This window comes from Gobio gobio (assembly GCF_949357685.1).
Source record: "Gobio gobio genome assembly, chromosome: 12".
Lineage (NCBI taxonomy): Eukaryota > Metazoa > Chordata > Actinopteri > Cypriniformes > Gobionidae > Gobio > Gobio gobio.
In genome coordinates, this window is record NC_137105.1 from 1022240 (window position 1) to 1044845 (window position 22606).

Here is a 22606-nt window from a genome sequence, read left to right on the forward strand (position 1 = left end):
TCAGGAACCATGAGAGTGGTATTTAAATGCCTAATGTTTCTACCCCTTCTCTTACAGGAAGAGACACGCATGTCAAGACCGTCTCTAGTGGACAAACTGTGGTGTCTAGTGGAGAAGTTACCCTGGTCATGTGAATTTGGTTGTTTTAATAAACTTCTTGAATCCACATTAGTCTTTGGCATTGATTTCTGACTGGAGTCAGCTCTTTCATGACTGTTCTCAGTTTGATTTATTGGGATTCACTACTAAACCAGTTCCATTAGCAAGGTTGTGCAGTCTAACTGAGGTGCTTAACTTGAACTAAACAAACCAAGCCTTTGAACTGAACTATTTGCAAAGCTCCAGTTGCTAACCTGGGCCCCTGTTCTTCATGGTGACTAATTAGGGGTTTAACTTGTCTGTTTGGGTCTTTAGGTATGACTGGACCTATAATTTAGTCCCTTAACTAATGTATCCCACCTGGGTTGTCTGAGGACCTATTTACACCTGGTACTAAAGCATTTAATCTGATCACACGTGGACCATGCTAAATACAAGTATAAACTGGGTCTAAATTGTTTTGAGCTGGGGGGGGTGGGGTTATTTTTAGAGACTTTAGGTCTGTGGCCAGTTGCATAAACCGCTTGAACTAGTACTAAAAGTTAGTCATCTAATTTCTTCTTCACTTTACCTAACTGTTTAAAGTCTGTTACATAAGTTAGATTAATCTAAATTTTATTGGTTAAATCTTAACTGCTAGTAGGTTAAACTAGTTAAGACCGAGTCTTAACATAGAGGCTAGGATTATGCAATTGACCCCTGATATTAAAATAAGAAACTGAGGGCAAGTGGACAGGCTGATTCAATTCACTTTTTCATGCCCTTTTCCCACTACTGTCTGTGGTGATTCAGATGTACATCATTGCTTGCATTGTATGATTGCCCACTACTGGTTGAATTGGAAAGTCCTAAGTACATATGAGTAGACTCGTCCCTTCTGTCATAATCAAGGAGTCGAGGGTCTGTCCATATAAACCTCCCTTGTCCACTTGTGGAACACTTCAAACTGGTGACAGGGATTACCCCGAGGGGAAGTGCTTGGGGAGGTTTGTGAGTGTGTTGCCAAATGTGGAACTACATACTACTCTATTTCTGTAGTAATGTGCAACCTCAGTGCTGCATTTGACACTGTCGATCACAACATACTTCTTGACAGGCTGGAAAACTGGGTTGGGCTTTCTGGGATGGTCCTTAAATGGTCCAGGACATACTTAGAAGGGAGAGGTTATTATGTGAGTATAGGTGACCATAAGTCTGAGTGGACATCCATGACATGCGGAGTCCCACAAGGGTCAATTCTTGTTCCACTCCTATTCCACCTGTACATGCTCCCACTGAGCCAAATAATGAGAGAGAACCAAATGGCTGACGACACCCAGATCTACTTAGGCCTATCACCTAATGACTACAGCCCCATTGACTCCCTGTGCAAATGCATTGATGAAGTTAACAACTGGATGTACCAAAACTTTCTTCAGTTAAACAAAGACAAAACTCAACTCATTGCATTTGGAAACAAAGATGAAGTTCTCAAGGTGAACGCATACCTTGAAGCTAGGGGTCAGACAACTAAAGATCAAGTCAGGAATCTGGGTGTGATTCTGGAGTCAGACCTGAGTTTCAGTAGTCATGTCAAAGCAATAACTAAATCAGCTTACTATCATATCAAGAATTAGATGCTTTGTTTCCAGGCAAGACTTGGAGAAACTTGTTCATGCTTTCATCTCCAGTAGGGTGGACTATTGTAATGGTCTTCTCACCGGCCTTCCCAAAAAGACCATTAGACAGCTGCAGCTCATACAGGACGCTGAGCAGAACCAGAACATATGACCATATCACACCAGTCCTCAGGTCTTTACACTGGCTTCCAGTTACATTTAGAATAGATTATAAAGTATTATTACTTGTATATAAATCACTCAATGACCTAGGACCTCAATACATTGCAGATATGCTGATTAAATACAAACCCAACAGATCACTCAGATCATCAGGATCAAGTCAGTTAGAAATACCAAGGGTTCACTCAAAGCAAGGAGATTCTGCTTTTAGCTCTTATGCCAGCCGCAGCTGAACCAGCTTCCTGAACAGATCTGATGTGCTCCAACAGCAGCCACTTTCAAATCCAGACTCAAAAGATGAGTACTCCCTCTGGTGCGAGGAAGACCCGTTTAGATCTGGTCTGACGGGTAAAACATCTAGAGAACGCCCTCAAGTTAGGCCAAGAAGATTTGTCTGTAAGTGTACGGTCTAAACGCACAGTTACCTGACAAATATTTTTAAAGTAAACCTGACTCTCCATTTTCTTCCACCCCAGATAGGGGTTTTCATCTTTATTTTTTATTTCTTTCCATTCCTATTATAACTGTTTTAATTCACTTACGAATATTTTCATTTCATTTCTGTGTAAAGCACTTTGAATTGCCACTGTGTATGAAATGTGCTATACAAAAAAACTTGCCTTGCCTTGCCTTGCCTTGACGGATAGATCTGTAGAGATAGCCCTGGGGGTTCAGTCCATGAAGATTTTTCTGTAAGGGTAATGTTTAAATGCACAGTTACCTGACAAATATTTTTTACGTAAACCTGACTCTCCATTTTCATCCACTTCAGATAGGGGTTATACTATATATAAATATTTTATTTTATTCACTACGAATATTTGAATTCTATTTCTGTGTAAAGCACTTAGAATTGCCACTGTGTTTGAAATGTGCTATACAAATAAACTTGCCTTGCCTTGCCTAATGCTAGTTACCATTTCAGCACGTCTACAAGCAAAGCTGAATGCACCAAACATCTACCCAAGGTACTTTGGGCAAGCTCCAGTAGCAAAACTGAGAATTAATCTTTTTATTTGTCTTCAACATGACAAATCTGACCAATTGGAATCAAGAAACATCACATGCATATAATCTTGAGAACCAATGGAATCTGCCAGTTGCATAAACTCTCACTCGTGCAAGTCTGGAGAATCATGACTGCTAATGAAGAGGGAGGGATTATCGTTAATTAGCCAAAATCTGTAGAGTACAAAAAGACCAAAGAGCAGCATCTCAACAGTGTGACTAGCTGTTGAACAATGGCAGGAAGTTGGTGTGCTGGTCAGTGGCTGGCACTTTGTGTGTGGTTTTGTGCTTTCTGTCATGCTGTTCCACAGTGGAATTATCCAGCCAAGAAGTCTCAAACTCTGATATTACAGCAAACTGACCAGCGGCTTCAACAACAAGCTAGTCAACAGTTTTCTCCGCAGGTTCAACAAGCTAATCAGCAGTCTCTTCCGTGGGGTCAACAGCAAGCTAGTCAGCAGTCTCCTCCGTGGGGTCAACAGCAAGCTAGTCAGCAGTCTCCTCCGTGGGGTCAACAGCAAGCTAGTCAGCAGTCTCCTCCGTGGGGTCAACAGCAAGCTAGTCAGCAGTCTCCTCCGTGGGGTCAACAGCAAGCTAGTCAGCAGTCTCCTCCGTGGGGTCAACAGCAAGCTAGTCAGCAGTCTCCTCCGTGGGGTCAACAGCAAGCTAGTCAGCAGGTTCAAGCTAGTCAGCAGTCTCCTCCGTGGGGTCAACAGCAAGCTAGTCAGCAGTCTCCTCCATGGGGTCAACAGCAAGCTAGTCAGCAGGTTCAAGCTAGTCAGCAGTCTCTTCCGTGGGTTAAACCGCGAGCTAGTCAGCAGTTTCCTCAGAAGGTTCAACAAGCTAGTAAGCAGTTTCCTCAGAAGGTTCAACAAGCTAGTCAGCAGTTTCCTCAGAAGGTTCAACAAGCTAGTAAGCAGTTTCCTCAGAAGGTTCAACAAGCTAGTAAGCAGTTTCCTCAGAAGGTACAACAAGCTAGTCAGCAGTTTCCTCAGAAGGTTCAACAAGCTAGTCAACAGGTTCATCAAGCTAGTCAACAGTTTCCTCAGCTGGTTCACACTAAGCAGCCAGTGGCACAGGCAGAGCCTCTTGACAAATGTGCTGTAGCGGATTATGAGCAGATCCAATGTGGTCCACCTGGAATCAGTGGTGCTGAGTGTGAAGCTATCAACTGCTGCTTTAACGGACAGCAGTGTTACTATGGGAAGGCAGGTAAGAGTGTCGAGTCAATGTAAAGGTGTTCATGTTCAACTGATCCTCAGCAATAACCTGCTCTCGTTCCAGTGACTGTCCAGTGTATAAGAGATGGTCAGTTTGTGGTAGTGGTGGCTAGAGATGTTACTCTGCCTCGCTTGAGCCTGGATTCAGTCCGTCTCCTGGGTGGAAGCGACCCACCTTGCAGTCCTGTGGGATCCACACCTTCCTTTGCTATATACCAGTTCCCTGTCACTGCCTGTGGCACGAGCATGATGGTGAGTAGCTGCTTGTGGTTCTGCATGGCTTAAAATGGACTGGATGCCAACAGTTACTATTTGCAGGAGGACAGTGGATATGTGGTGTATGAAAACAGAATGACCTCCTCGTATGAAGTGGGTGTTGGACCACTTGGTTCCATCACAAGGGACAGCCATTTTGAGTAGGTGCTCTTACGCTTTAGCATGAATGTTAATCCTTGGCAAATGCTAAAAGCTCACTGTTTGTTGTCCAGGCTTCTCTTCCAGTGTAGGTACTCTGCTACTGCTGTGGAGGCTCTGGTTGTGGAGGTCAACACTGTTCCTGCACCTCCACCAGTAGCTGCTCCTGGACCCCTCAGGGTGGAGCTTAGACTGGCGAATGGTCAATGTGTCACCAAAGGCTGTGCAGAAGGCAAGTGTGCATAAGTATATTCTAAACTCCAGGTTACAGCAGTTTCTGGTTGAACGCCGGTGTTCTTCCTCAGGGGACGAGGCGTACACGTCCTACTACAGTGGTGCTGATTATCCGGTCACAAAAGTCCTGCGGGAGCCTGTGTATGTTGAGGTGCGCATTTTGGAGAGGACCGACCCCAACATTGTCCTAATGCTGGGACGTTGCTGGGCGACATCAACCCCCAGTCCACTCAGTCTACCCCAATGGGACCTTCTGGTCGACGGGTGAGTAAGGCCAGTCTTTATCCATCTAGTGTGCTGTAAGGCATCTCTGACTGCCTCTTTGTCTTTCAGATGCCCTTACCAGGATGACCGTTACCTGACCACATTGGTGGCTGGATCTTCTGGTCTTCAGTTCCCAACCCACTACAAGCGCTTTGTTGTGAAGATGTTCACATTTGTGGATCCAGCATCACTGGCTCCTCTGCAGGAAACCGTATGCTCCGCAGCCTTACCTGAACCCTTAATATTAGTCTTATAGTGATTTCTGTGGCTTAACCCTTTTCCCTCTCTGTTAGATCTTCATCCACTGTAGTACAGCGGTGTGCCATCCCTCTTCTGGCTCCTGTGAGCAAAGCTGCGCTAGGAAAAGTGAGTGCTTGCTGTAAACTGACTTCAGGAACCATGAGAGTGGTATTTAAATGCCTAATGTTTCTACCCCTTCTCTTACAGGAAGAGACACGCATGTCAAGACCGTCTCTAGTGGACAAACTGTGGTGTCTAGTGGAGAAGTTACCCTGGTCATGTGAATTTGGTTGTTTTAATAAACTTCTTGAATCCACATTAGTCTTTGGCATTGATTTCTGACTGGAGTCAGCTCTTTCATGACTGTTCTCAGTTTGATTTATTGGGATTCACTACTAAACCAGTTCCATTAGCAAGGTTGTGCAGTCTAACTGAGGTGCTTAACTTGAACTAAACAAACCAAGCCTTTGAACTGAACTATTTGCAAAGCTCCAGTTGCTAACCTGGGCCCCTGTTCTTCATGGTGACTAATTAGGGGTTTAACTTGTCTGTTTGGGTCTTTAGGTATGACTGGACCTATAATTTAGTCCCTTAACTAATGTATCCCACCTGGGTTGTCTGAGGACCTATTTACACCTGGTACTAAAGCATTTAATCTGATCACACGTGGACCATGCTAAATACAAGTATAAACTGGGTCTAAATTGTTTTGAGCTGGGGGGGGTGGGGTTATTTTTAGAGACTTTAGGTCTGTGGCCAGTTGCATAAACCGCTTGAACTAGTACTAAAAGTTAGTCATCTAATTTCTTCTTCACTTTACCTAACTGTTTAAAGTCTGTTACATAAGTTAGATTAATCTAAATTTTATTGGTTAAATCTTAACTGCTAGTAGGTTAAACTAGTTAAGACCGAGTCTTAACATAGAGGCTAGGATTATGCAATTGACCCCTGATATTAAAATAAGAAACTGAGGGCAAGTGGACAGGCTGATTCAATTCACTTTTTCATGCCCTTTTCCCACTACTGTCTGTGGTGATTCAGATGTACATCATTGCTTGCATTGTATGATTGCCCACTACTGGTTGAATTGGAAAGTCCTAAGTACATATGAGTAGACTCGTCCCTTCTGTCATAATCAAGGAGTCGAGGGTCTGTCCATATAAACCTCCCTTGTCCACTTGTGGAACACTTCAAACTGGTGACAGGGATTACCCCGAGGGGAAGTGCTTGGGGAGGTTTGTGAGTGTGTTGCCAAATGTGGAACTACATACTACTCTATTTCTGTAGTAATGTGCAACCTCAGTGCTGCATTTGACACTGTCGATCACAACATACTTCTTGACAGGCTGGAAAACTGGGTTGGGCTTTCTGGGATGGTCCAGGACATACTTAGAAGGGAGAGGTTATTATGTGAGTATAGGTGACCATAAGTCTGAGTGGACATCCATGACATGCGGAGTCCCACAAGGGTCAATTCTTGTTCCACTCCTATTCCACCTGTACATGCTCCCACTGAGCCAAATAATGAGAGAGAACCAAATGGCTGACGACACCCAGATCTACTTAGGCCTATCACCTAATGACTACAGCCCCATTGACTCCCTGTGCAAATGCATTGATGAAGTTAACAACTGGATGTACCAAAACTTTCTTCAGTTAAACAAAGACAAAACTCAACTCATTGCATTTGGAAACAAAGATGAAGTTCTCAAGGTGAACGCATACCTTGAAGCTAGGGGTCAGACAACTAAAGATCAAGTCAGGAATCTGGGTGTGATTCTGGAGTCAGACCTGAGTTTCAGTAGTCATGTCAAAGCAATAACTAAATCAGCTTACTATCATATCAAGAATTAGATGCTTTGTTTCCAGGCAAGACTTGGAGAAACTTGTTCATGCTTTCATCTCCAGTAGGGTGGACTATTGTAATGGTCTTCTCACCGGCCTTCCCAAAAAGACCATTAGACAGCTGCAGCTCATACAGGACGCTGAGCAGAACCAGAACATATGACCATATCACACCAGTCCTCAGGTCTTTACACTGGCTTCCAGTTACATTTAGAATAGATTATAAAGTATTATTACTTGTATATAAATCACTCAATGACCTAGGACCTCAATAGATTGCAGATATGCTAATTAAATACAAACCCAACAGATCACTCAGATCATCAGGATCAAGTCAGTTAGAAATACCAAGGGTTCACTCAAAGCAAGGAGATTCTACTTTTAGCTCTTATGCCAGCCGCAGCTGAACCAGCTTCCTGAACAGATCTGATGTGCTCCAACAGCAGCCACTTTCAAATCCAGACTCAAAAGATGAGTACTCCCTCTGGTGCGAGGAAGACCCGTTTAGATCTGGTCTGACGGGTAAAACATCTAGAGAACGCCCTCAAGTTAGGCCAAGAAGATTTGTCTGTAAGTGTACGGTCTAAACGCACAGTTACCTGACAAATATTTTTAAAGTAAACCTGACTCTCCATTTTCTTCCACCCCAGATAGGGGTTTTCATCTTTATTTTTTATTTCTTTCCATTCCTATTATAACTGTTTTAATTCACTTACGAATATTTTCATTTCATTTCTGTGTAAAGCACTTTGAATTGCCACTGTGTATGAAATGTGCTATACAAAAAAACTTGCCTTGCCTTGCCTTGCCTTGACGGATAGATCTGTAGAGATAGCCCTGGGGGTTCAGTCCATGAAGATTTTTCTGTAAGGGTAATGTTTAAATGCACAGTTACCTGACAAATATTTTTTACGTAAACCTGACTCTCCATTTTCATCCACTTCAGATAGGGGTTATACTATATATAAATATTTTATTTTATTCACTACGAATATTTGAATTCTATTTCTGTGTAAAGCACTTAGAATTGCCACTGTGTTTGAAATGTGCTATACAAATAAACTTGCCTTGCCTTGCCTAATGCTAGTTACCATTTCAGCACGTCTACAAGCAAAGCTGAATGCACCAAACATCTACCCAAGGTACTTTGGGCAAGCTCCAGTAGCAAAACTGAGAATTAATCTTTTTATTTGTCTTCAACATGACAAATCTGACCAATTGGAATCAAGAAACATCACATGCATATAATCTTGAGAACCAATGGAATCTGCCAGTTGCATAAACTCTCACTCGTGCAAGTCTGGAGAATCATGACTGCTAATGAAGAGGGAGGGATTATCGTTAATTAGCCAAAATCTGTAGAGTACAAAAAGACCAAAGAGCAGCATCTCAACAGTGTGACTAGCTGTTGAACAATGGCAGGAAGTTGGTGTGCTGGTCAGTGGCTGGCACTTTGTGTGTGGTTTTGTGCTTTCTGTCATGCTGTTCCACAGTGGAATTATCCGGCCAAGAAGTCTCAAACTCTGATATTACAGCAAACTGACCAGCGGCTTCAACAACAAGCTAGTCAACAGTTTTCTCCGCAGGTTCAACAAGCTAGTCAGCAGTCTCTTCCGTGGGGTCAACAGCAAGCTAGTCAGCAGTCTCCTCCGTGGGGTCAACAGCAAGCTAGTCAGCAGTCTCCTCCGTGGGGTCAACAGCAAGCTAGTCAGCAGGTTCAAGCTAGTCAGCAGTCTCCTCCATGGGGTCAACAGCAAGCTAGTCAGCAGTCTCCTCCGTGGGGTCAACAGCAAGCTAGTCAGCAGTCTCCTCCGTGGGGTCAACAGCAAGCTAGTCAGCAGTCTCCTCCGTGGGGTCAACAGCAAGCTAGTCAGCAGTCTCCTCCGTGGGGTCAACAGCAAGCTAGTCAGCAGTCTCCTCCGTGGGGTCAACAGCAAGCGAGTCAGCAGGTTCAAGCTAGTCAGCAGTCTCCTCCGTGGGGTCAGCAGGTTCAAGCTAGTCAGCAGTCTCCTCCGTGGGGTCAACAGCAAGCTAGTCAGCAGTCTCCTCCGTGGGGTCAACAGCAAGCTAGTCAGCAGTCTCTTCCGTGGGGTCAACAGCAAGCTAGTCAGCAGTCTCCTCCGTGGGGTCAACAGCAAGCTAGTCAGCAGGTTCAAGCTAGTCAGCAGTCTCTTCCGTGGGTTAAACCGCGAGCTAGTCAGCAGTTTCCTCAGAAGGTTCAACAAGCTAGTAAGCAGTTTCCTCAGAAGGTTCAACAAGCTAGTCAGCAGTTTCCTCAGAAGGTTCAACAAGCTAGTAAGCAGTTTCCTCAGAAGGTTCAACAAGCTAGTAAGCAGTTTCCTCAGAAGGTTCAACAAGCTAGTCAGCAGTTTCCTCAGAAGGTACAACAAGCTAGTCAGCAGTTTCCTCAGAAGGTTCAACAAGCTAGTCAGCAGTTTCCTCAGAAGGTTCAACAAGCTAGTCAGCAGTTTCCTCAGAAGGTTCAACAAGCTAGTCAGCAGTTTCCTCAGAAGGTACAACAAGCTAGTCAGCAGTTTCCTCAGAAGGTTCAACAAGCTAGTCAACAGGTTCATCAAGCTAGTCAACAGTTTCCTCAGCTGGTTCACACTAAGCAGCCAGTGGCACAGGCAGAGCCTCTTGACAAATGTGCTGTAGCGGATTATGAGCAGATCCAATGTGGTCCACCTGGAATCAGTGGTGCTGAGTGTGAAGCTATCAACTGCTGCTTTAACGGACAGCAGTGTTACTATGGGAAGGCAGGTAAGAGTGTCGAGTCAATGTAAAGGTGTTCATGTTCAACTGATCCTCAGCAATAACCTGCTCTCGTTCCAGTGACTGTCCAGTGTATAAGAGATGGTCAGTTTGTGGTAGTGGTGGCTAGAGATGTTACTCTGCCTCGCTTGAGCCTGGATTCAGTCCGTCTCCTGGGTGGAAGCGACCCACCTTGCAGTCCTGTGGGATCCACACCTTCCTTTGCTATATACCAGTTCCCTGTCACTGCCTGTGGCACGAGCATGATGGTGAGTAGCTGCTTGTGGTTCTGCATGGCTTAAAATGGACTGGATGCCAACAGTTACTATTTGCAGGAGGACAGTGGATATGTGGTGTATGAAAACAGAATGACCTCCTCGTATGAAGTGGGTGTTGGACCACTTGGTTCCATCACAAGGGACAGCCATTTTGAGTAGGTGCTCTTACGCTTTAGCATGAATGTTAATCCTTGGCAAATGCTAAAAGCTCACTGTTTGTTGTCCAGGCTTCTCTTCCAGTGTAGGTACTCTGCTACTGCTGTGGAGGCTCTGGTTGTGGAGGTCAACACTGTTCCTGCACCTCCACCAGTAGCTGCTCCTGGACCCCTCAGGGTGGAGCTTAGACTGGCGAATGGTCAATGTGTCACCAAAGGCTGTGCAGAAGGCAAGTGTGCATAAGTATATTCTAAACTCCAGGTTACAGCAGTTTCTGGTTGAACGCCGGTGTTCTTCCTCAGGGGACGAGGCGTACACGTCCTACTACAGTGGTGCTGATTATCCGGTCACAAAAGTCCTGCGGGAGCCTGTGTATGTTGAGGTGCGCATTTTGGAGAGGACCGACCCCAACATTGTCCTAATGCTGGGACGTTGCTGGGCGACATCAACCCCCAGTCCACTCAGTCTACCCCAATGGGACCTTCTGGTCGACGGGTGAGTAAGGCCAGTCTTTATCCATCTAGTGTGCTGTAAGGCATCTCTGACTGCCTCTTTGTCTTTCAGATGCCCTTACCAGGATGACCGTTACCTGACCACATTGGTGGCTGGATCTTCTGGTCTTCAGTTCCCAACCCACTACAAGCGCTTTGTTGTGAAGATGTTCACATTTGTGGATCCAGCATCACTGGCTCCTCTGCAGGAAACCGTATGCTCCGCAGCCTTACCTGAACCCTTAATATTAGTCTTATAGTGATTTCTGTGGCTTAACCCTTTTCCCTCTCTGTTAGATCTTCATCCACTGTAGTACAGCGGTGTGCCATCCCTCTTCTGGCTCCTGTGAGCAAAGCTGCGCTAGGAAAAGTGAGTGCTTGCTGTAAACTGACTTCAGGAACCATGAGAGTGGTATTTAAATGCCTAATGTTTCTACCCCTTCTCTTACAGGAAGAGACACGCATGTCAAGACCGTCTCTAGTGGACAAACTGTGGTGTCTAGTGGAGAAGTTACCCTGGTCATGTGAATTTGGTTGTTTTAATAAACTTCTTGAATCCACATTAGTCTTTGGCATTGATTTCTGACTGGAGTCAGCTCTTTCATGACTGTTCTCAGTTTGATTTATTGGGATTCACTACTAAACCAGTTCCATTAGCAAGGTTGTGCAGTCTAACTGAGGTGCTTAACTTGAACTAAACAAACCAAGCCTTTGAACTGAACTATTTGCAAAGCTCCAGTTGCTAACCTGGGCCCCTGTTCTTCATGGTGACTAATTAGGGGTTTAACTTGTCTGTTTGGGTCTTTAGGTATGACTGGACCTATAATTTAGTCCCTTAACTAATGTATCCCACCTGGGTTGTCTGAGGACCTATTTACACCTGGTACTAAAGCATTTAATCTGATCACACGTGGACCATGCTAAATACAAGTATAAACTGGGTCTAAATTGTTTTGAGCTGGGGGGGGTGGGGTTATTTTTAGAGACTTTAGGTCTGTGGCCAGTTGCATAAACCGCTTGAACTAGTACTAAAAGTTAGTCATCTAATTTCTTCTTCACTTTACCTAACTGTTTAAAGTCTGTTACATAAGTTAGATTAATCTAAATTTTATTGGTTAAATCTTAACTGCTAGTAGGTTAAACTAGTTAAGACCGAGTCTTAACATAGAGGCTAGGATTATGCAATTGACCCCTGATATTAAAATAAGAAACTGAGGGCAAGTGGACAGGCTGATTCAATTCACTTTTTCATGCCCTTTTCCCACTACTGTCTGTGGTGATTCAGATGTACATCATTGCTTGCATTGTATGATTGCCCACTACTGGTTGAATTGGAAAGTCCTAAGTACATATGAGTAGACTCGTCCCTTCTGTCATAATCAAGGAGTCGAGGGTCTGTCCATATAAACCTCCCTTGTCCAGTTGTGGAACACTTCAAACTGGTGACAGGGATTACCCCGAGGGGAAGTGCTTGGGGAGGTTTGTGAGTGTGTTGCCAAATGTGGAACTACATACTACTCTATTTCTGTAGTAATGTGCAACCTCAGTGCTGCATTTGACACTGTCGATCACAACATACTTCTTGACAGGCTGGAAAACTGGGTTGGGCTTTCTGGGATGGTCCAGGACATACTTAGAAGGGAGAGGTTATTATGTGAGTATAGGTGACCATAAGTCTGAGTGGACATCCATGACATGCGGAGTCCCACAAGGGTCAATTCTTGTTCCACTCCTATTCCACCTGTACATGCTCCCACTGAGCCAAATAATGAGAGAGAACCAAATGGCTGACGACACCCAGATCTACTTAGGCCTATCACCTAATGACTACAGCCCCATTGACTCCCTGTGCAAATGCATTGATGAAGTTAACAACTGGATGTACCAAAACTTTCTTCAGTTAAACAAAGACAAAACTCAACTCATTGCATTTGGAAACAAAGATGAAGTTCTCAAGGTGAACGCATACCTTGAAGCTAGGGGTCAGACAACTAAAGATCAAGTCAGGAATCTGGGTGTGATTCTGGAGTCAGACCTGAGTTTCAGTAGTCATGTCAAAGCAATAACTAAATCAGCTTACTATCATATCAAGAATTAGATGCTTTGTTTCCAGGCAAGACTTGGAGAAACTTGTTCATGCTTTCATCTCCAGTAGGGTGGACTATTGTAATGGTCTTCTCACCGGCCTTCCCAAAAAGACCATTAGACAGCTGCAGCTCATACAGGACGCTGAGCAGAACCAGAACATATGACCATATCACACCAGTCCTCAGGTCTTTACACTGGCTTCCAGTTACATTTAGAATAGATTATAAAGTATTATTACTTGTATATAAATCACTCAATGACCTAGGACCTCAATACATTGCAGATATGCTGATTAAATACAAACCCAACAGATCACTCAGATCATCAGGATCAAGTCAGTTAGAAATACCAAGGGTTCACTCAAAGCAAGGAGATTCTGCTTTTAGCTCTTATGCCAGCCGCAGCTGAACCAGCTTCCTGAACAGATCTGATGTGCTCCAACAGCAGCCACTTTCAAATCCAGACTCAAAAGATGAGTACTCCCTCTGGTGCGAGGAAGACCCGTTTAGATCTGGTCTGACGGGTAAAACATCTAGAGAACGCCCTCAAGTTAGGCCAAGAAGATTTGTCTGTAAGTGTACGGTCTAAACGCACAGTTACCTGACAAATATTTTTAAAGTAAACCTGACTCTCCATTTTCTTCCACCCCAGATAGGGGTTTTCATCTTTATTTTTTATTTCTTTCCATTCCTATTATAACTGTTTTAATTCACTTACGAATATTTTCATTTCATTTCTGTGTAAAGCACTTTGAATTGCCACTGTGTATGAAATGTGCTATACAAAAAAACTTGCCTTGCCTTGCCTTGCCTTGACGGATAGATCTGTAGAGATAGCCCTGGGGGTTCAGTCCATGAAGATTTTTCTGTAAGGGTAATGTTTAAATGCACAGTTACCTGACAAATATTTTTTACGTAAACCTGACTCTCCATTTTCATCCACTTCAGATAGGGGTTATACTATATATAAATATTTTATTTTATTCACTACGAATATTTGAATTCTATTTCTGTGTAAAGCACTTAGAATTGCCACTGTGTTTGAAATGTGCTATACAAATAAACTTGCCTTGCCTTGCCTAATGCTAGTTACCATTTCAGCACGTCTACAAGCAAAGCTGAATGCACCAAACATCTACCCAAGGTACTTTGGGCAAGCTCCAGTAGCAAAACTGAGAATTAATCTTTTTATTTGTCTTCAACATGACAAATCTGACCAATTGGAATCAAGAAACATCACATGCATATAATCTTGAGAACCAATGGAATCTGCCAGTTGCATAAACTCTCACTCGTGCAAGTCTGGAGAATCATGACTGCTAATGAAGAGGGAGGGATTATCGTTAATTAGCCAAAATCTGTAGAGTACAAAAAGACCAAAGAGCAGCATCTCAACAGTGTGACTAGCTGTTGAACAATGGCAGGAAGTTGGTGTGCTGGTCAGTGGCTGGCACTTTGTGTGTGGTTTTGTGCTTTCTGTCATGCTGTTCCACAGTGGAATTATCCAGCCAAGAAGTCTCAAACTCTGATATTACAGCAAACTGACCAGCGGCTTCAACAACAAGCTAGTCAACAGTTTTCTCCGCAGGTTCAACAAGCTAATCAGCAGTCTCTTCCGTGGGGTCAACAGCAAGCTAGTCAGCAGTCTCCTCCGTGGGGTCAACAGCAAGCTAGTCAGCAGTCTCCTCCGTGGGGTCAACAGCAAGCTAGTCAGCAGTCTCCTCCGTGGGGTCAACAGCAAGCTAGTCAGCAGTCTCCTCCGTGGGGTCAACAGCAAGCTAGTCAGCAGTCTCCTCCGTGGGGTCAACAGCAAGCTAGTCAGCAGTCTCCTCCGTGGGGTCAACAGCAAGCTAGTCAGCAGGTTCAAGCTAGTCAGCAGTCTCCTCCGTGGGGTCAACAGCAAGCTAGTCAGCAGTCTCCTCCATGGGGTCAACAGCAAGCTAGTCAGCAGGTTCAAGCTAGTCAGCAGTCTCTTCCGTGGGTTAAACCGCGAGCTAGTCAGCAGTTTCCTCAGAAGGTTCAACAAGCTAGTAAGCAGTTTCCTCAGAAGGTTCAACAAGCTAGTCAGCAGTTTCCTCAGAAGGTTCAACAAGCTAGTAAGCAGTTTCCTCAGAAGGTTCAACAAGCTAGTAAGCAGTTTCCTCAGAAGGTACAACAAGCTAGTCAGCAGTTTCCTCAGAAGGTTCAACAAGCTAGTCAACAGGTTCATCAAGCTAGTCAACAGTTTCCTCAGCTGGTTCACACTAAGCAGCCAGTGGCACAGGCAGAGCCTCTTGACAAATGTGCTGTAGCGGATTATGAGCAGATCCAATGTGGTCCACCTGGAATCAGTGGTGCTGAGTGTGAAGCTATCAACTGCTGCTTTAACGGACAGCAGTGTTACTATGGGAAGGCAGGTAAGAGTGTCGAGTCAATGTAAAGGTGTTCATGTTCAACTGATCCTCAGCAATAACCTGCTCTCGTTCCAGTGACTGTCCAGTGTATAAGAGATGGTCAGTTTGTGGTAGTGGTGGCTAGAGATGTTACTCTGCCTCGCTTGAGCCTGGATTCAGTCCGTCTCCTGGGTGGAAGCGACCCACCTTGCAGTCCTGTGGGATCCACACCTTCCTTTGCTATATACCAGTTCCCTGTCACTGCCTGTGGCACGAGCATGATGGTGAGTAGCTGCTTGTGGTTCTGCATGGCTTAAAATGGACTGGATGCCAACAGTTACTATTTGCAGGAGGACAGTGGATATGTGGTGTATGAAAACAGAATGACCTCCTCGTATGAAGTGGGTGTTGGACCACTTGGTTCCATCACAAGGGACAGCCATTTTGAGTAGGTGCTCTTACGCTTTAGCATGAATGTTAATCCTTGGCAAATGCTAAAAGCTCACTGTTTGTTGTCCAGGCTTCTCTTCCAGTGTAGGTACTCTGCTACTGCTGTGGAGGCTCTGGTTGTGGAGGTCAACACTGTTCCTGCACCTCCACCAGTAGCTGCTCCTGGACCCCTCAGGGTGGAGCTTAGACTGGCGAATGGTCAATGTGTCACCAAAGGCTGTGCAGAAGGCAAGTGTGCATAAGTATATTCTAAACTCCAGGTTACAGCAGTTTCTGGTTGAACGCCGGTGTTCTTCCTCAGGGGACGAGGCGTACACGTCCTACTACAGTGGTGCTGATTATCCGGTCACAAAAGTCCTGCGGGAGCCTGTGTATGTTGAGGTGCGCATTTTGGAGAGGACCGACCCCAACATTGTCCTAATGCTGGGACGTTGCTGGGCGACATCAACCCCCAGTCCACTCAGTCTACCCCAATGGGACCTTCTGGTCGACGGGTGAGTAAGGCCAGTCTTTATCCATCTAGTGTGCTGTAAGGCATCTCTGACTGCCTCTTTGTCTTTCAGATGCCCTTACCAGGATGACCGTTACCTGACCACATTGGTGGCTGGATCTTCTGGTCTTCAGTTCCCAACCCACTACAAGCGCTTTGTTGTGAAGATGTTCACATTTGTGGATCCAGCATCACTGGCTCCTCTGCAGGAAACCGTATGCTCCGCAGCCTTACCTGAACCCTTAATATTAGTCTTATAGTGATTTCTGTGGCTTAACCCTTTTCCCTCTCTGTTAGATCTTCATCCACTGTAGTACAGCGGTGTGCCATCCCTCTTCTGGCTCCTGTGAGCAAAGCTGCGCTAGGAAAAGTGAGTGCTTGCTGTAAACTGACTTCAGGAACCATGAGAGTGGTATTTAAATGCCTAATGTTTCTACCCCTTCTCTTACAGGAAGAGACACGCATGTCAAGACCGTCTCTAGTGGACAAACTGTGGTGTCTAGTGGAGAAGTTACCCTGGTCATGTGAATTTGGTTGTTTTAATAAACTTCTTGAATCCACATTAGTCTTTGGCATTGATTTCTGACTGGAGTCAGCTCTTTCATGACTGTTCTCAGTTTGATTTATTGGGATTCACTACTAAACCAGTTCCATTAGCAAGGTTGTGCAGTCTAACTGAGGTGCTTAACTTGAACTAAACAAACCAAGCCTTTGAACTGAACTATTTGCAAAGCTCCAGTTGCTAACCTGGGCCCCTGTTCTTCATGGTGACTAATTAGGGGTTTAACTTGTCTGTTTGGGTCTTTAGGTATGACTGGACCTATAATTTAGTCCCTTAACTAATGTATCCCACCTGGGTTGTCTGAGGACCTATTTACACCTGGTACTAAAGCATTTAATCTGATCACACGTGGACCATGCTAAATACAAGTATAAACTGGGTCTAAATTGTTTTGAGCTGGGGGGGGTGGGGTTATTTTTAGAGACTTTAGGTCTGTGGCCAGTTGCATAAACCGCTTGAACTAGTACTAAAAGTTAGTCATCTAATTTCTTCTTCACTTTACCTAACTGTTTAAAGTCTGTTACATAAGTTAGATTAATCTAAATTTTATTGGTTAAATCTTAACTGCTAGTAGGTTAAACTAGTTAAGACCGAGTCTTAACATAGAGGCTAGGATTATGCAATTGACCCCTGATATTAAAATAAGAAACTGAGGGCAAGTGGACAGGCTGATTCAATTCACTTTTTCATGCCCTTTTCCCACTACTGTCTGTGGTGATTCAGATGTACATCATTGCTTGCATTGTATGATTGCCCACTACTGGTTGAATTGGAAAGTCCTAAGTACATATGAGTAGACTCGTCCCTTCTGTCATAATCAAGGAGTCGAGGGTCTGTCCATATAAACCTCCCTTGTCCACTTGTGGAACACTTCAAACTGGTGACAGGGATTACCCCGAGGGGAAGTGCTTGGGGAGGTTTGTGAGTGTGTTGCCAAATGTGGAACTACATACTACTCTATTTCTGTAGTAATGTGCAACCTCAGTGCTGCATTTGACACTGTCGATCACAACATACTTCTTGACAGGCTGGAAAACTGGGTTGGGCTTTCTGGGATGGTCCAGGACATACTTAGAAGGGAGAGGTTATTATGTGAGTATAGGTGACCATAAGTCTGAGTGGACATCCATGACATGCGGAGTCCCACAAGGGTCAATTCTTGTTCCACTCCTATTCCACCTGTACATGCTCCCACTGAGCCAAATAATGAGAGAGAACCAAATGGCTGACGACACCCAGATCTACTTAGGCCTATCACCTAATGACTACAGCCCCATTGACTCCCTGTGCAAATGCATTGATGAAGTTAACAACTGGATGTACCAAAACTTTCTTCAGTTAAACAAAGACAAAACTCAACTCATTGCATTTGGAAACAAAGATGAAGTTCTCAAGGTGAACGCATACCTTGAAGCTAGGGGTCAGACAACTAAAGATCAAGTCAGGAATCTGGGTGTGATTCTGGAGTCAGACCTGAGTTTCAGTAGTCATGTCAAAGCAATAACTAAATCAGCTTACTATCATATCAAGAATTAGATGCTTTGTTTCCAGGCAAGACTTGGAGAAACTTGTTCATGCTTTCATCTCCAGTAGGGTGGACTATTGTAATGGTCTTCTCACCGGCCTTCCCAAAAAGACCATTAGACAGCTGCAGCTCATACAGGACGCTGAGCAGAACCAGAACATATGACCATATCACACCAGTCCTCAGGTCTTTACACTGGCTTCCAGTTACATTTAGAATAGATTATAAAGTATTATTACTTGTATATAAATCACTCAATGACCTAGGACCTCAATACATTGCAGATATGCTGATTAAATACAAACCCAACAGATCACTCAGATCATCAGGATCAAGTCAGTTAGAAATACCAAGGGTTCACTCAAAGCAAGGAGATTCTGCTTTTAGCTCTTATGCCAGCCGCAGCTGAACCAGCTTCCTGAACAGATCTGATGTGCTCCAACAGCAGCCACTTTCAAATCCAGACTCAAAAGATGAGTACTCCCTCTGGTGCGAGGAAGACCCGTTTAGATCTGGTCTGACGGGTAAAACATCTAGAGAACGCCCTCAAGTTAGGCCAAGAAGATTTGTCTGTAAGTGTACGGTCTAAACGCACAGTTACCTGACAAATATTTTTAAAGTAAACCTGACTCTCCATTTTCTTCCACCCCAGATAGGGGTTTTCATCTTTATTTTTTATTTCTTTCCATTCCTATTATAACTGTTTTAATTCACTTACGAATATTTTCATTTCATTTCTGTGTAAAGCACTTTGAATTGCCACTGTGTATGAAATGTGCTATACAAAAAAACTTGCCTTGCCTTGCCTTGCCTTGACGGATAGATCTGTAGAGATAGCCCTGGGGGTTCAGTCCATGAAGATTTTTCTGTAAGGGTAATGTTTAAATGCACAGTTACCTGACAAATATTTTTTACGTAAACCTGACTCTCCATTTTCATCCACTTCAGATAGGGGTTATACTATATATAAATATTTTATTTTATTCACTACGAATATTTGAATTCTATTTCTGTGTAAAGCACTTAGAATTGCCACTGTGTTTGAAATGTGCTATACAAATAAACTTGCCTTGCCTTGCCTAATGCTAGTTACCATTTCAGCACGTCTACAAGCAAAGCTGAATGCACCAAACATCTACCCAAGGTACTTTGGGCAAGCTCCAGTAGCAAAACTGAGAATTAATCTTTTTATTTGTCTTCAACATGACAAATCTGACCAATTGGAATCAAGAAACATCACATGCATATAATCTTGAGAACCAATGGAATCTGCCAGTTGCATAAACTCTCACTCGTGCAAGTCTGGAGAATCATGACTGCTAATGAAGAGGGAGGGATTATCGTTAATTAGCCAAAATCTGTAGAGTACAAAAAGACCAAAGAGCAGCATCTCAACAGTGTGACTAGCTGTTGAACAATGGCAGGAAGTTGGTGTGCTGGTCAGTGGCTGGCACTTTGTGTGTGGTTTTGTGCTTTCTGTCATGCTGTTCCACAGTGGAATTATCCGGCCAAGAAGTCTCAAACTCTGATATTACAGCAAACTGACCAGCGGCTTCAACAACAAGCTAGTCAACAGTTTTCTCCGCAGGTTCAACAAGCTAGTCAGCAGTCTCTTCCGTGGGGTCAACAGCAAGCTAGTCAGCAGTCTCCTCCGTGGGGTCAACAGCAAGCTAGTCAGCAGTCTCCTCCGTGGGGTCAACAGCAAGCTAGTCAGCAGTCTCCTCCGTGGGGTCAACAGCAAGCTAGTCAGCAGTCTCCTCCGTGGGGTCAACAGCAAGCTAGTCAGCAGTCTCCTCCGTGGGGTCAACAGCAAGCTAGTCAGCAGTCTCCTCCGTGGGGTCAACAGCAAGCTAGTCAGCAGTCTCCTCCGTGGGGTCAACAGCAAGCTAGTCAGCAGTCTCCTCCGTGGGGTCAACAGCAAGCTAGTCAGCAGTCTCCTCCGTGGGGTCAACAGCAAGCTAGTCAGCAGTCTCCTCCGTGGGGTCAACAGCAAGCTAGTCAGCAGGTTCAAGCTAGTCAGCAGTCTCCTCCGTGGGGTCAACAGCAAGCTAGTCAGCAGTCTCCTCCGTGGGGTCAACAGCAAGCTAGTCAGCAGTCTCTTCCGTGGGGTCAACAGCAAGCTAGTCAGCAGTCTCCTCCGTGGGGTCAACAGCAAGCTAGTCAGCAGGTTCAAGCTAGTCAGCAGTCTCTTCCGTGGGGTCAACAGCAAGCTAGTCAGCAGTCTCCTCCGTGGGGTCAACAGCAAGCTAGTCAGCAGGTTCAAGCTAGTCAGCAGTCTCTTCCGTGGGTTAAACCGCGAGCTAGTCAGCAGTTTCCTCAGAAGGTTCAACAAGCTAGTAAGCAGTTTCCTCAGAAGGTTCAACAAGCTAGTCAGCAGTTTCCTCAGAAGGTTCAACAAGCTAGTAAGCAGTTTCCTCAGAAGGTTCAACAAGCTAGTAAGCAGTTTCCTCAGAAAGTTCAACAAGCTAGTCAGCAGTTTCCTCAGAAGGTTCAACAAGCTAGTAAGCAGTTTCCTCAGAAGGTTCAACAAGCTAGTAAGCAGTTTCCTCAGAAGGTTCAACAAGCTAGTCAGCAGTTTCCTCAGAAGGTTCAACAAGCTAGTCAGCAGTTTCCTCAGAAGGTTCAACAAGCTAGTCAGCAGTTTCCTCAGAAGGTACAACAAGCTAGTCAGCAGTTTCCTCAGAAGGTTCAACAAGCTAGTCAGCAGTTTCCTCAGAAGGTTCAACAAGCTAGTCAGCAGTTTCCTCAGAAGGTACAACAAGCTAGTAAGCAGTTTCCTCAGAAGGTTCAACAAGCTAGTCAACAGGTTCAACAAGCTAGTCAACAGTTTCATCAAGCTAGTCAACAGTTTCCTCAGCTGGTTCACACTAAGCAGCCAGTGGCACAGGCAGAGCCTCTTGACAAATGTGCTGTAGCGGATTATGAGCAGATCCAATGTGGTCCACCTGGAATCAGTGGTGCTGAGTGTGAAGCCATCAACTGCTGCTTTAACGGACAGCAGTGTTACTATGGGAAGGCAGGTAAGAGTGTCGAGTCAATGTAAAGGTGTTCATGTTCAACTGATCCTCAGCAATAACCTGCTCTCGTTCCAGTGACTGTCCAGTGTATAAGAGATGGTCAGTTTGTGGTAGTGGTGGCTAGAGATGTTACTCTGCCTCGCTTGAGCCTGGATTCAGTCCGTCTCCTGGGTGGAAGCGACCCACCTTGCAGTCCTGTGGGATCCACACCTTCCTTTGCTATATACCAGTTCCCTGTCACTGCCTGTGGCACGAGCATGATGGTGAGTAGCTGCTTGTGGTTCTGCATGGCTTAAAATGGACTGGATGCCAACAGTTACTATTTGCAGGAGGACAGTGGATATGTGGTGTATGAAAACAGAATGACCTCCTCGTATGAAGTGGGTGTTGGACCACTTGGTTCCATCACAAGGGACAGCCATTTTGAGTAGGTGCTCTTACGCTTTAGCATGAATGTTAATCCTTGGCAAATGCTAAAAGCTCACTGTTTGTTGTCCAGGCTTCTCTTCCAGTGTAGGTACTCTGCTACTGCTGTGGAGGCTCTGGTTGTGGAGGTCAACACTGTTCCTGCACCTCCACCAGTAGCTGCTCCTGGACCCCTCAGGGTGGAGCTTAGACTGGCGAATGGTCAATGTGTCACCAAAGGCTGTGCAGAAGGCAAGTGTGCATAAGTATATTCTAAACTCCAGGTTACAGCAGTTTCTGGTTGAACGCCGGTGTTCTTCCTCAGGGGACGAGGCGTACACGTCCTACTACAGTGGTGCTGATTATCCGGTCACAAAAGTCCTGCGGGAGCCTGTGTATGTTGAGGTGCGCATTTTGGAGAGGACCGACCCCAACATTGTCCTAATGCTGGGACGTTGCTGGGCGACATCAACCCCCAGTCCACTCAGTCTACCCCAATGGGACCTTCTGGTCGACGGGTGAGTAAGGCCAGTCTTTATCCATCTAGTGTGCTGTAAGGCATCTCTGACTGCCTCTTTGTCTTTCAGATGCCCTTACCAGGATGACCGTTACCTGACCACATTGGTGGCTGGATCTTCTGGTCTTCAGTTCCCAACCCACTACAAGCGCTTTGTTGTGAAGATGTTCACATTTGTGGATCCAGCATCACTGGCTCCTCTGCAGGAAACCGTATGCTCCGCAGCCTTACCTGAACCCTTAATATTAGTCTTATAGTGATTTCTGTGGCTTAACCCTTTTCCCTCTCTGTTAGATCTTCATCCACTGTAGTACAGCGGTGTGCCATCCCTCTTCTGGCTCCTGTGAGCAAAGCTGCGCTAGGAAAAGTGAGTGCTTGCTGTAAACTGACTTCAGGAACC

General features: G+C 44.9%; 4 protein-coding genes across 4 annotated transcripts; all 4 read left to right on the top strand.

Moving 5' to 3' along the window:
* Positions 1–9: 9 nt before the first annotated feature.
* On the top strand, positions 10–5544 carry LOC307135599 (zona pellucida sperm-binding protein 4-like; the record flags this gene model as incomplete). Its single annotated transcript, XM_079832174.1, has 9 exons — positions 10–18; positions 3956–4100; positions 4173–4360; positions 4427–4524; positions 4597–4760; positions 4828–5020; positions 5090–5231; positions 5314–5386; positions 5468–5544. The coding sequence occupies 9 exons, from the start codon at positions 10–12 to the stop codon at positions 5542–5544; spliced, it is 1089 nt and encodes a 362-aa protein (XP_079688300.1).
* Positions 5545–6367: 823 nt separating this feature from the next.
* LOC307135600 (zona pellucida sperm-binding protein 4-like) lies at positions 6368–11168 on the top strand (the record flags this gene model as incomplete). Its single annotated transcript, XM_079832175.1, has 8 exons — positions 6368–6409; positions 9721–9865; positions 9938–10125; positions 10192–10289; positions 10362–10525; positions 10593–10785; positions 10855–10996; positions 11079–11168. 8 exons carry the CDS (start codon positions 6368–6370, stop codon positions 11166–11168), a joined length of 1062 nt encoding a protein of 353 aa, XP_079688301.1.
* Positions 11169–11184: 16 nt separating this feature from the next.
* LOC307135601 (zona pellucida sperm-binding protein 4-like) lies at positions 11185–16708 on the top strand (the record flags this gene model as incomplete). Its single annotated transcript, XM_079832176.1, has 9 exons — positions 11185–11193; positions 15120–15264; positions 15337–15524; positions 15591–15688; positions 15761–15924; positions 15992–16184; positions 16254–16395; positions 16478–16550; positions 16632–16708. 9 exons carry the CDS (start codon positions 11185–11187, stop codon positions 16706–16708), a joined length of 1089 nt encoding a protein of 362 aa, XP_079688302.1.
* An 823-nt stretch (positions 16709–17531) lies between these two features.
* LOC307135602 (zona pellucida sperm-binding protein 4-like) lies at positions 17532–22590 on the top strand (the record flags this gene model as incomplete). The annotated part of the gene is made up of 8 exons (XM_079832177.1): positions 17532–17573; positions 21143–21287; positions 21360–21547; positions 21614–21711; positions 21784–21947; positions 22015–22207; positions 22277–22418; positions 22501–22590. The coding sequence occupies 8 exons, from the start codon at positions 17532–17534 to the stop codon at positions 22588–22590; spliced, it is 1062 nt and encodes a 353-aa protein (XP_079688303.1).
* Between the last annotated feature and the right edge of the window lie 16 nt (positions 22591–22606).